General features: G+C 37.1%; 1 protein-coding gene across 1 annotated transcript in view; it reads right to left on the reverse strand.

Annotated features, from left to right (window-relative positions):
* BIRC6 (baculoviral IAP repeat containing 6) overlaps positions 1 to 12,775 on the reverse strand; it is a gene marked incomplete at its 3' end in the record, with an annotated part of 148,445 nt that extends 135,670 nt beyond the window's left edge. Inside the window, exons 1-9 of the mRNA XM_008949811.1 lie at positions 12,600 to 12,775; positions 9,798 to 9,935; positions 9,183 to 9,376; positions 8,025 to 8,136; positions 6,857 to 6,939; positions 5,480 to 5,702; positions 5,216 to 5,376; positions 3,267 to 3,325; positions 547 to 1,941 (exon numbers count right to left, since the gene is read on the reverse strand). Coding sequence (XP_008948059.1) covers positions 547 to 1,941; positions 3,267 to 3,325; positions 5,216 to 5,376; positions 5,480 to 5,702; positions 6,857 to 6,939; positions 8,025 to 8,136; positions 9,183 to 9,256 — 2,107 coding nt within the window. The remainder of the gene's footprint in view (positions 1 to 546; positions 1,942 to 3,266; positions 3,326 to 5,215; positions 5,377 to 5,479; positions 5,703 to 6,856; positions 6,940 to 8,024; positions 8,137 to 9,182; positions 9,377 to 9,797; positions 9,936 to 12,599) is intronic.
* Positions 12,776 to 14,527: the final 1,752 nt, after the last annotated feature.

Here is a 14,527-nt window from a genome sequence, read left to right on the forward strand (position 1 = left end):
GCAAGCTAAAATAGTTGAATAGACATTTCTTCAAAAGCAGTTACCATAAGCTAGCGATTTACTAAATGTGAATTTTTCTACTGGGAATCTGCAAACATAAATACTAGCTACTAACACATGATGTTTTCATCATCTGTACCGAAAAATCAAATCTTAAATCTTCACTGTTATAACTCTTGGTAGGTAAGTGACAAACACATGGCCCTTAACAGACATGAGATGTTTACAATGTTTGACCTTATTGTTGGAAATAACAGGTAAAGCTTATCTGAGTTTTAACAACCCCTGATAGGAGAGCTCTACAAGAACAAATGTACCAGTACAATGGACATACCCAAGAGTTAGTCCTATTTTACAGACTAAAGTCTACATTTAAGGTAAGGCATTAAGTAGGGTCCATGCTCCTAGAACAACACGGAACTGTACATAAATTCAGTGGAACTTGCCTATTACTATTTTGAAACTTAGATTCTAACATTCTACCATATAATTCAAATACAGTCAAATCAAGCATTAAAAAAAAAATAAAATTAAGAAAAGTCTTACCTTTGGTGCATGCACATAATCTGTCTGTTCCCGAACAGTATATCACAGAGACAAACATATCTGGTTCCTCAGTGCCCTCTTTTTTAGGTGGCTCCACTTTGGCCAGAATTTCAAAGTTCGAAAGATCTAGTATTTTTACATATCCTCCCTGAGTAGTTATTACCAGGTGCCCAAGAGTAGAGATCTCAGATCTTCTCTCTCTCCCACTGCCATTTTTAGAAGTTAATTGTATTTCCTCTAGAGGCTCCTCACAGTCATCCTCTCGATTATCCAATATATCTGGTGGGAGCAAAATCATTGAGGTAATTGTGTCTTGGGGGTCTTTGATATGCTGGATTTTTACTGGTTCCTCCTCTAGAGTAACTATTCTAGTAGCATAATTCATCTTATAAAGTACTAGGTATCCACCACTAACACTTCTCTGTTCAGGCTGGATTATTAAAGGAGTTGGTACATCTGCTGGTGACTCCTGCTGGATTACATCAATACTCGTGCCATTTACTACAGCAAGACTTGATTCTAGTTCCCCCTTCCTTCTATTACATAGTGCCGAGTTTAGTTTATTTAAATTATTCAAGGCCTCTACTTGATTTATTGCACTCAGAGATTCAACAGGACAAGTCCGCAGTCCTACTAACAAATGAACTCCATCTGCACAAGGAGTGATAGAATCTACACACAGGTTCTCCTCCTCTGCAAATTTTGGCAGACGCAGGCACTGAACCAAAGTCCCAGGCTTGGGAACCATGGAGCTCCACTTGTCCGAGTCCGGAGAAGTTAGGTTGGCTGCAGCATCTGCAAACTGCTGAATGTAAGTCACAGGGGGATCCTGCAACAGCAGCTGCTCCTGACTGTCCAGCTCCATTTCAATGATCTGTGGAACTGTGAAACCATCATCATGTATACTTTTACTCATAATATTGTTCATCTGTGAAAAGAGTTTTCCTGCTTTTTCATCAGACTCCTTAATGCTGTATAGCAGCAATACAGGTAAAGTCCTCCTTACCAGAGGGGAATTCAGTTCTGAGTTAGTGCAGGATTCATTGTCAGTTGATCCCTGTTCCGAGACACTCTCATCTCGAGTCCTACTTAAGCCATCCAGTGACCTCTGAGAGTTACTGCTAACAGGAGAGGTAGCAGGTGATTTGTATGTTAATAGACCTCCAGCTAACAAACAAGGAAAGGGAATGTTGTGTTGTTCTAGATGTTTTTCCTTCATCTTCTCACTCTTACAGTTGGCCAGACAGGGATTTGCTCCAAGTTCTTCTAGATCCTTAACCGTGTCTTCCAGAACATTTGCAACAATTTCCCACTGAAGCTTTTCAGGTTGCTGAAGAATGCTGAGAGCTGTTATATCAAGGCTGACTTCCATAGTTTCTTTTTGTGATGTATGTCCTTTAAAACAAAAAATGTTTAACATAATAAATGTTCAAAAAAGGGAATCGTGTTGCATACATGATGGACTTATCCTCATAATTAAGAAAAACATCACTGCTCCACAGTTTCAATGTTAAAACTTTCCATATGCTCAAGATATGATAGTCAAGAAACAATAAGAGGACAAAAAAAATCCCTTCCACGGACTAACAGTCCTCCTAATTTTATCAAGAGTGAAAGTAAAGAGAACAGGACAATAGCCTTTGTAACAAGTCTCCCAGTAGACAGCATTATCTTTCTAAAAAATACTCTTAGGCTACACCACCATACTGAAATCCAACCAATCTGATCACATCAATTCATATTCTGCCATATTTTTTCCCCTTCCTTCCTAAACAATCCAGTACCACCAAAAATCTCCAATCTTAGTTGAAAAACATGTCATTTTACTCTAAAATTTGATACTTCCCACCATGTAACAGATCACCTAACAGTAAGAACTCCAAGCTCTTCTAAAACAAAAAGAGGTAAAAACTTAAAAGCCTGATCAAATTAGACAGTATTGCAAGAATAACAATGAATCAAAAGAGTTCAGCTAAGTCACGTAGAGATTGAAAAGATCACAAAGGACGCCATACAAACCTAGATTAAGAGACAATTTAAGCATAAATGACAGAGTACCACATTTGCTAATACTTCAATTGGAAAAAAAAAATCCTTTTTCCATCCCAAGTCTATTTTCTTGTGTGTATGTATACACGTGCTATTTTTCTCTCCACTCACTGAACTTTACTCAAAGATGTAAAATGGATTATGGAAAAGAAGCATACAATCCTCCCTTTCATTAAAATTTCTGATTCAGCCTCTAAGAAGGTAACACAAAAACACCCTGCATAGCACTGTTCTGTTTCCACATGAAATCTTTATTCAAGAAGAGAAATGCTCTATCAAAGCACATACCCACAAGGAAACAACCAAAACATAGGAACTCTCTCTGGCAATCCCCTGAATTTAAAGGGGTTTGTACAGCTGTAGTTTGTTCACATTCTAAGCAAGTTCTTTTAACTTGGTTTGTGTGTTTACTGACAGCAAGATAAGCAATGCTTGTTGGTTAATAAATGTCTTATTTGACAACAAAGTACAGTGTTTCTTTTCTCCTGTATGTAATCTCTCCACCACACAAACAGTGACTTAAAAATTGGCAATGCTTTCAAGGTCAATCTCTCTCTTTTTCTAATTACAGTGAATCTAGTATCATTGGGTTTTAAAGGGCTGTTTTAAAAGCCTGAGAAGAACAGCTTCTCCTGACCTCTAAACTACAACATGGATCAGACATAACCTACCTGTCACAGATTCTGATCTGGAATGCTCTTCACTGTCTGAATCCTCCAGCAAGTCATCACTGAAAAAAAAAAATATGCATGAATGACACTATGTACACTGTAGCTGCAATCTTATGTTTACTTACTTTTTTTTAAAATAAGAAAGTTAAGTAAAAAGTACAATATGTATTATAATGCAGCATTTCTTTTAGTCAGCATTGTTGAGCTGGTCACAGCCGCTAACATATTTTCCTCCATCATCAAACCAGTAGACAGCTTTCTGTTTGCCTCATTCTACTATTGTATTCCAAACAATTCAGACATAAAAGGAAATAAAATGAAAGCTCGTTGTCAAGAATCTTTCCAGGAAAAACAAAACCAATCAAAAGCCAACAACTCTGAAACAGAACCTGTAAAAACTGATGACACCTTTTTCAAAGTTCCTCAAAATAGTCTCTGAAAGGTGGACCTGACAGACAGGTCTTCAACTCTACCATGGCAAGTCTGTACCTATAGAAAGGGTGTATGAACAGTGTATTGTATTTAAAAATGTTACCAGATTAATAATTTTTTCCATAAAAGCAGATTCTGTTCCATGTGACTCTTCAAGAGAAATAGGCCCTTCATTAGTTCTAAGAACATATGAAGATTTTACACCTCTGCTTTCCAATATAAAAAAACAATTTCCTGCTTCAGGCTCTTTACACACAGGAAGAACAGTGATGCCTTTGAAGCTTAAGCTATGACTACTTATGGCACAAAGTCAGATCCTCAAATCTCAGCAAACTGGATGCTTCCTCCTCATGCCCAAGAAATAGGCCTTTTTTGGCTCAGATCTGATTAACTTTCACTTTACAACAAGACAATGACAATTCAGTACTTTGATTCTCATCCAGCTTCCTATTGAGTGGGAAAGTGATAGTAAATTTTGCATAGATAATGTGGAGTGACAGATGCTTAGCTCTGAGCTGTATGACTGTACTATCCTTTAACCAGCTTTTAAAATTGGCTTAATTCCTTAACTTACAAGAAGTTTACAGCCCTAAAGCTACAGTAAAAGTCAGGGTCCCAGTGGTTGTTAGGCCCCATGCTCTGATGTTGCCCACCTTTCTGCATATACTCTTCAGAGGGGCAAGCTTCATATTTGTTCTGTGGTACTGCAGGAATCACATGAAGCTTAAAACCAAAGATTTACTTTCATAGCAGTACTCTTACTGTCTGTGACACTGAAGTCTACTAAGAACCATTCAGACAACTAGCAGCACTCCCCAAACACCTTTTGTCCTGAGTTTTCCAACAGTTATTCAGCCTTTGAGTTTTGGTAATATGAAAATGAAGTTTCCAGTGACAGACTGTAAGAACCATGAATGAAAGAACACTGCTTTTTCTCACATGACACTTTCTAAGCACTGGCATACCCTCTAGCTTAGCTAAAATCTTGCAACAGGACTGTGCAATTGTTTAATCTGTGTGTATGTGTTACAGGTACAAAATGAAAGCAGTTCCTAGCACATTCACATAATTTATTTTCAGAATGACATAAACCAGTTATGTAGAAGCAGTCGGAGAAAAGCACGTTTCAGAAGTCCACGAGCAGCTTCTACTTTCAAAACCTCAGATGCATAATCCATAACTAAAATGAAAAGCTGTTACACAACTTTTATTCCTTTCCCTTTTTTCCATTGCCTCTGGAACATCAGCACAGTGCAGCAGCGAGGCCTGGTATCGCTCTATTAGTGGAATATAACAAATGAAATGGCAAGAATAAAATGGAACAGGCTTTAAAGACAGAAATTTAGATTAGTGTTTAAGTGTTGAATTATGTACAAGTACAGAGGATTAAAAAAAAAATTATCTCAATGAAAAAAAAATCTTACTAATTTTAGTTTTCACAAAGCATGACTTAACTAAATGGCATTAACCACTTACATAGCAGCATTTCATACTTCTGATTTTCTAGACTGGCATACCTGTCTCCTTCTAATTTTGGTATGTCAGAGCAGCTAGATGAGTCTTCTAGCCATGCTAGTGTTGGTCTCCTTGAGTCAACCCCTGAGCTCTGTTCTCCTGATAACATAAGTTGCTGCACAATAGCTGGATCATATGCATTGATCTCAAATTTTAAGTGGACCTGAGAAATAACAACAAAAACAAACAAACAAACAAAGCCTTTGATTTAGATTGAGATATGCTTAAACAGTAACTAGTAAAAACTGGTTGCTTATATTTTATACCTTCATAAGTTTGGAAACATCCCATATGCAGATCTTTCCTCGTTTTGTTGCAGTAGCTAGAAAATGAGGGCAACTTCCAGATCCAAAGCAGGCTATTCTGTCAGTGCCGTCTGTGCAGGGGAATTGTGCTGGACTTGTTGCCAGTGTGACTGAAAGAGGTACGTTCTGAGTGTGCTCACCCTTGACAAATGGGCAGTTTGGGGAATGTCTCTCATGTTCAGACCTTTTCATATTAAAAACAAACATAGCAAACATTGATTTTTTTACTGTGAAAAATATATACATCATATGTAGAAATTAAGCTGAAACATAACTGCATTGCAGTCAACCCATACAAGAGAGTTCTGGAGTTAGTAATGCACCTTGCCCTGCTCTTTCTCAATAGCAGACTGTATTAAAGCCTTTGATCACTTAATGGACATTCATATTCAAATGGTGGAATCTACACACACTGCTCTTAATATCTTTAGTCCATTTAAAGAAATAATTCTTCCATAGGCAGTAGCCCATCATGTCTTCGTGAAGAAAAGCGCAGATAAAATTCTACAGAACGTACATTAGGACTTCCCAAGTTATATTAAGTAACCTCGTAAAAGATGAAGCAATGTCCTGTCTTTAGTTCTACACCCACACTTACAAGAAAATCAAAACCAAAACCAGTCCTGAGTAACACATTGGCCAAGAAGCATGAAAAAAAAAAACCCTCCTAATCTCAATATATATTTATGGCAGAGACATGGCAAAGAGCAATTAACACCACTACAAAATGTCTGGAAATTAACAAGGGAAAGGAGACAAGGACTTTGAAGATAACATTACAAAGGGAACTTGTATCTGACTTGTTTAAGTCGCAAATTACCAAATAATCACGACAAAAAAATTAAGTGCCCTTTTAAAATCAATATAAGCTCCTGCATTTGCATCACTATGCACAAGTTTAGCCAATTCAGGAAACCAGTAATGGATCTCGCACCTTCACATAAAAGGCAAATATACACTGCATGGCAATGGCAGTTTAAGAATTTAAAAAAGGATGTGTTCTAAACACAAGCATACAGAAGATGGAGTTTAGATGCCTGCAAAGAAACATTTGCTTTCATCTTTGCCATGTAACAATTTGAAATGAAATAACAAATCAGAATTAAGAAGTAGAAACAACTACAATGTCTTCGGTTTAATATTATACAAAAATCTGACACAGCACAGGGAATTATTTTGTGATTTGTCCCATGGAATAATTCTGGAAGTACACTCTCGTCAGTGACACTCCTTAAACTCACCATAAACCCCATCAAGATAACGCTGATCTTTGTTCTCCAAAGATTTCTAACCTCTTCAGCACAAAATTAAATCTACTTTAAACATCATTAAACTTACCAAGGTTCATCTGTAGGCTCCCAGCACACCAAACATACACTACAGGTAAAGCACATTGCTCTGTCATCTCCTGATGAAGCAGGCTATAAAAATAAGAATAATATTTGAAATTTATACAGCTATGTTCTACAAAACACTTTAAGTAGGTGATTGAGTTCTCCCCTCCTTTTAGTGGCATAGCAAAGCACCACATCCTATGTATTAAATGCCACAAATCACATACTATTAAGTTGTAGTATTTCACATTTAAAAAAAAGGATACGCAACCTGACTACAGAAGAGATTCAGAACCAACACCCATGCAAGCCAACAGATAAACACACAGACAGAACAGAACTCAGCGCCACTGCTAAGAGGTTTTTTTTTCCTTCAGAAAAAAATTCATAAGGTTCAATAAATTTAGAACCTCGGCAGAATAGCTGTACATCTGCATGCTTGGAGAAACACAGGTTAAAAAAATATTTCCTATTATGCCTTCAATCTGCTGGAATATAAAGCAATCTACATCACTCCTCTGCAAAGAACAGTTGTAACTATCTAAAGTGGCAGACTAAAAAGTGTGGAAATTTCCATTTCTTAAAATTTAGCATTTTCTTGACCACATTTCAAATCACCAAGATATGAGTGGGCATATGCAGATGCAATTCCAACATCTGAATTCCCTGCATTTCTGGACAAGCTTAAAAAATACTCCAAAAACTTTATCCACTTGCACCTATCAGGTTTTGCAGTTGACATGAGGAGGCAGACAATACTGATATTAAACCATTGTTATCAAACCCATACCACAATTTTTTATATTAGAAATAATTTCAACAGGAGGATATTTACTCAGTCTAACAAGGAGAAAGACAGACTATGCAACAACCAAGTTCATCTTTATTATTATTCTTGTTTAACTCTGATCAATTTGATACCTGAAAGTGTTTTATACGCTTAAGTTCTGAACTTCTATTATCTGTGCAAAAAAAGAAGCAACTTCAAGGCATGGAAAAAAAATGAATCTTAAAAAAAGAACTGAAGGACAAACTTTTTCTTTATGGCTTTTGCATCACTGAATTAAAAAAAAAAAAAAAAAAAAAAAAAAAAAACAAAAAAAAATGGACCGTTCTGCTGCTCCCCAAACCTTCATCTAGAGAACAATATGAAAAACAACTAAACATTTTACCTGGTGATAGAACCCAGCTTGAGCCATAGGATCTGGCTGTGCCCACCTATAACCCACGTGAGGCCATGAAGTGAATGTCTCCCGTCTGTTAGCTTCACTATACATCAAAGACCTAGAAAGGTGAAAAATTCCACATGACCAAAAACTGCCACTTAGAATAAAGAAAGTAAACTATTTATGAGATATTTTCAGTGCTTTAGTAACTGTTAGAAATACCACAGATAGTAATCTCTTATTTAAAATTACCATTAACAATTATGGAAAATTTACAAAGTTCTCTCCCTTGGGTGCCTAAAATACATCCTCAGCAAAAGACCATAAGCAATACAACAACTTACAGGTTTTAAAAGTAAGATTATTTAAATAAGCTTCCAAGTTAGACCAAACAGCCTATTTGGTCTAACTGCAGAAAAGCATCAAATATCCAAAGCTACTCTGCATTTAGGGAAGATGCAGAATCCAGACCAATAAAACTGCTAGAGAGTTGTGGGGTTTTTAACATGACAAGGCAAATTTTTTTCTAAAGCAAAAAACATGGGCCTAACTTTTGTTGTATGAAGGAAAAGGAATTGATTTCATGACGCAGCATGGTATTCATGCTCTGTCTTTGGTAGACAAACAACTCCTCTCTTTGCATTCAAAAGAGGTGACTTAATGCTCTTAAAGCTATGCAGTTTCTGAACATCTCAACATTGCAGTCTCAGTAAGGCTTCAGTACTAGTTTGAGCAAAGCTAGTAACTGAAATACCTAGTTATACACATCTGACTGGTCAACCAATAATCAAACATGATGAGGATTAAAGCTTAGGTGGACATATCCCATTACTGTGTGACAATACCACCCAGGGAGGGACCTATATTTAGGGCTGCAATTGTTACCTTTCTGAAAGTATATGCTGGGATTAAGAGCAAAGCAAATTCAGTTTGCGTAGTACTAAAGTCAGGATCCAAACAAAACAAGTCTTGTGGCACCCACAAAGGTTTCTCTAACTTCTGTAGTAAGTACAGTGCATTGTGCATTAAACAGATAATTAGTGGTACGTGTAAAAGCAAGAAAGTACACAACAGGACTAATTCCTTCAACAAATAAATTAATCTAAGAGCTTATTATGATAAAACTAAGGGGTCACATTAATCACTTATTCTGTCTTAATGTACCTGTCCACAGAGCGACCAGGTCCCACCCCAAGTTCTGGCCGTGCGCTGGGTAAGAGGTAAGATAACCTATCCATCACAGAGGATGCTACAGGTAAGGCAGCAATATTTTGATTTATCTTCTTGAGTTCATTTACAATGGCACTGGCGACAGACTTCAAAACGTGATGAGGAAGGTGGAATGTAACCGTTGCCCACTAAATTAAGAAAGAAAGTGTCTAGTTTATATTTTAAGATTTTTAACATCTGAACAACAAATAGATCACAAAAGTGTCAAAGGCAAAAGCCAAACATGTCTCGCACCCTCTCTTGATTTCAAGAAATAATACAAGAACAGACATGTAAAAGTAACATAGATATAATGCAAGGAAAGTCACTAACTTCAGATTTTAAGCTCAATTGAATTTATTTTTTTGGTTTATCAGCAAGAAACTAACCTTTTTTGTTCTCTTAACAAGTGAAACTTCACACAGAGGAGTTAAGGAACACATAATACACCCCATCTTTTTCAAGCAAAAGCCACCATGCTAGGTCAAGCATTTTCTATGCTCCAATAATAGTAGCCAAGCAAATTAGAACTGGGAAACCATGTTTGACAGTACAGAGACAAATTCTTACCTTTGCAACTTTATGATTTGCTGCTGTTTCATGTGAGGTATTTTTTAAACCATCCTTCAGTTGTGTGATGAATAAGTCATATCCCTCTGTGCTAGAAACATCTACTTTTTCTATGCAAGCAGATAACAGCTGCTGAGCCTAAAATGCAGATGTGCAAGAAAAGTTAGCATCTATGTTGAATAACTACAGACAAGAGTTACAGCTGTTTCACTACTCCAGGAAATGTAAGTTGTAATACCCTGTTTTATCATACGTTATATCAGCCTAATCCCCATAAAAGATCCAGAGTTGAGCAAGCAGTTCCAAACCTTAATTTGTAGGCCAACCAGTTGATAAATTTCAGTAATAGCGACACTGATTACTACAAGTTGTCTCAAGGGCAATATTACCAAATGTTAAACAAGTCAGTCATATAAACAGTCAAAACCAAAAATATATTAAAGCCAGGTGAAAAGGAGACACCTATTGCTCAATGTTTTTCCTTCAAAAGGACTCATTAAGCTTTAGGGACAGAAAGTGCGAATCAGAAAAAAAAGTCTTGACATTTTCCTGAGTAGCTCCGTATCTTAAAAAAAGTAGATGGTGAGAATAACAACACTGCAATAAAATTAGAGATTAATTACATGCAACACTAGTATAGAGAAGCTGAAAACAGAGGCAGAAAAAACAGGCTAGTTTAGAATCTAGAAGTTCCTGAAACTCAGAAATAATATGTGTAGAAAAGAACACTAAAAACATCCATTTACAGACTTCTTTTCTTCCAAGTCCCTTCTGTTGACAGGTAAGCTACATGCAAACCACAGAAAATTCCACGCCCAAAAACTGTTATATTAAAACTTTCAAGTTACAAACATAGGGAAACATTTCTCAAAGGCAATGGCCAGTGAGTCCTTTAAACAGCCACCAGCTGTTCCAAACAGAACGGGCCAAATGGACCCTTGGTTATGTCCTTGGGGAGTTATGGGGAAGAAAGACAGAAATGAGGCAAATCAGACCCCTAGGCTGTATCTGTTTCTCAGATTTCAATAAAAAGTTCTTGTGGCATCTCATACTTCCCAAGTCTCTCACAGCTGATAGAAGAACAGCAGATAGATTGTCGAAGTTCATGAATTTAGAGTGTTCTACAAGAAAGTGACAACAGGATAGAGGCTCCATCATATCTTGTCAATGCTGCCAATTAGAAACGCATAAAGATGCACTGCATTACCATAAGAGCAATCCTATAAAAACACTACTTCATTTAGGCGCAAAGATTTGCACAAAAGTCTAACAAAAAATAAAGCCTCTTGCTTGGATAAGAGTAGTAAATTGTAAAAGTTTCAGTTCTTTCCTACAGGAAGAATCTTTACAGAGAAGTGCTCTATTTTAACCTTGAAATAAGGGTCTGTAAACTCTTCAGCTCAAACCAAAGAATCTTTAGCTACAACTGACACTTGCAACTTGTATTGAACCATGTAAGACTGCAAACCACTGACAGCAAAACTTAGCAACAGAAATATTGACATCTGTCAGTATCCTCACACTCGGCCACATGTACCAAGATTCTGTAGTTACCCACAAATGCAAAAATGATGCCAGTGTAGGCAAGCCTGAGGAACCTGGAAAGCTCTCTTTGGAGACCTTTATGCAGCAACACTTCTACTGCTGTTGCTCCTACTCAAGGTAGGCAGTTAAAAACCTCACACATAACACACATTCTTGGTTCATAATAGGCACATATTATTCAATACTCCAAGAACATATAAATATTTTAAACCAATGCTCAGGATAAGTTTTGTTGGTGGTGCATCATCCAATCTAAATTTATTTCCTACAGAGATGAGTAGGAAGTGCTCTTTTGTCAGAGTGCTTTAAAGATTCAGAATCTGGATAGAGTAATCCAGTTGTGACTGTAAGCACTATTCTAAATATATTACCTATATTATTAATAATACCATTGGCAGATGCTCTATACTTTTCCCAAACAAAGAATTAATCTCGCTTGTAATTAAAACTGTTGTGCAGATCTACTTTCCAAGTATATTACTTCATGACTACTACAAATGTGAAAACTATTTCCTCATCACCAAGTGCCTTAGAATAGAAGCAATTGTTAGCTATCTTGTATTAGGCAACACTTGAAAATAAGGATGTACATGCTACCTTACCTAATAAATACCACACTAGATGAAGGTAAATGCAATAGAATTCTAAGCATTACACTCTTAAGTACAAAAGTATATATTAGATTTCCTTAAAGCAATAGTAAATGCTCGGGTTTATTGTTCCAAAGCAGGAGGAATCATGTTACAGCTGCGATACTCCAGACATAAAAGGCAAGCCACATTTGCAGGGAAAAGTCTTTCATTAGACCAACCAACCCAGCTAGAAAAGTTAGATTCCAGCATTAATTCTTCACATGTAGTAACAATGTATAAGCTGATCTTAATTGTCTTTTTTTCTCTGAAAGCCTAAAACAAAACAAACAAAAAAAACAAACCAACATTTAAGGATGCCTGAGAGCCCAGACTGACTTGCACATAAATTCTATACATAAGCATTGACTGACAAAGCTCTGGAAATGAGTCCTTACTTCTGGTCACTAAAAAGTTCTTCTGTCTCAAGTAACATGCTCTTGATGAGACAAGCTCTTATTTCTTTGAGATATAGGTAAATGCAAAAAGCTATTGCCCAATGACAGTTAATACCTCAGAAACATTTCCATCATATGCTGTTATTATCACACTAGAAACTCGGGGTCAAATGTCTGGTTTCAGTATTTCTGACAGAGTTATTTACATACTTCCCCCACCCCCATCTCACCTCTGTAACTGGCAATTCAAGCTGAACCACGTCATCTTGTTTCGAAACAGGCGTTTGCAGAGCTGTGTCCAACAGCAAGATGCCATTGAGATCTTTTCTACATCCTACTGCATAATCATCCACAAAGATCACTTTATCCACAGCAGAAATATACTGACACTTCACCCGTCCACCTGGTTTAGCTATAAAGGAAAAGACAAAAAGCAAGATCTGATTAGAAAACAGCTTTTATAAAATACCTTTAATATCAGTCCCAGAAAGTAATATAACACTTCAGCAAAAACTTTACTTCTTCAGATGATAAAAAACTTAGCATTTTAGGTACTACAACTTCCACCAAACTTTTGTATTTCATAGAATCATAGAATCCTTTAGGTTGGAAGAGACCTTTAAGATCATCAAGTCCAACCATTGAGCCAATAGGGCTCTAAAGTCCTCTGCTAAAACAGATCAGGATCTGTCAGGGTTGGAAGGGACCACAAGGATCACCCAGTTCCAACCCCTCTGCCATGAGCAGGGACACCTCCCACTAGATCAGGCTGTCTAGAGCCTCATCCAGCCTGGCCTTAAAGACCCCCAGGGATGGGGCCTCAACCACCTCATCAACAACCACAACCATTTTATTCCTATAATGGAAGCTATCGTTCAAGTCCTGCTCCTACCAGGAGGCCTAAACTAGTGTTTTCAAGCCTAATGTAGATACCTGATGTAGTTGATATTAGCTGCCAACCACTAATCAGAATTAAATTGTACATATCAGCATGAAAATTAAGACAAAACTGCTAAACTACTATTAAAGCTAATTAACCCCATTTCATCAAGCAAAACAACACGAACTTCTGAAAAATAAGTACAGCACATAACATGGGCCAATGCTACATATGTTCCTTGAGACACTAAGGTAGCTTATTTCTGTTCAGCACTGCACACGTGATGTCTGTAACAGGTAAGAGAAGTTTGGTGAGGGTAGAGGAAGACTGTCAGCAGATAAAAAAGGAAAGGTTGTGGCAACAGATATTATCCCCAGAAATGTTTAATGTTACTCGACATTATTACACGTGCAAAGGTGGATGTATTGCCAAACTACATCCATGCAATATGCTAGCTGTGAAAGGCAACTTGCTGTAACACGTGGAAAGTGTAAGCTGCTGCTGCAGGAGGGAACTGTACTTGTGAGTATACCGATGCATCACCCGAAGGGCAATGCTGAAATCACTGGGCTGTCAAGACAGATCTCTTCTTATTGCACTGGAACAGGAGCTTCATTAAATTTTGCCTTAATCAAGGCTCACTCCTGTTCTCTTTCCTCAGACACTAGATACTGTTTTTAGTAAAAATAACTAAAAATCATCATTTAGGTAGCTAGCTTACAGATAAAGCATCCAGATAAAGGCAGCAAAATAACTGTCATCTTCACACTTTGATACAGTTAAATGGAAATTAAAACTTCTCCAAAAATAGGGCACATCAGTCCAGCCACACTGCATTTGTGGCACCCTCACTCAAAAATTCAAGTCAAGAATAGCTGTCAGATGCCCTTCTCACTAAGATTTTGGAAATGATTCATACACTCTCAAAATACAGGACATATGGCTCTGCCTGCATGAAGTGCACTGCAACTGTAATCATTGCTATAACATTCAGAAACACCTTAAGAGCCCTGGAACCACTTGGTAATTGTGAAGTCGTTTGTCCTAGCTCAGCATAAAAGGGTCCTTTGAATGGCAAATCAGCTAGTTTCAAACTGTATTTTTTGCCAGTACACTGGAGTTCCTCACACAAGACTTTCTACAGACAACACAGCTGCAGGCAAGGGATTAAGTAAATATACAGAAAAAAATAACAGTTTTGACAAAAATTCAAATACAAGTTTTAATGTTTTTAAAAGTATTATTTTCAACAATGTACTGGAAACTATTATGCAAATA

This window comes from Merops nubicus, unplaced genomic scaffold (assembly GCF_000691845.1).
Source record: "Merops nubicus isolate BGI_N331 unplaced genomic scaffold, ASM69184v1 scaffold4181, whole genome shotgun sequence".
NCBI classification, from domain to species: Eukaryota; Metazoa; Chordata; class Aves; order Coraciiformes; family Meropidae; genus Merops; species Merops nubicus.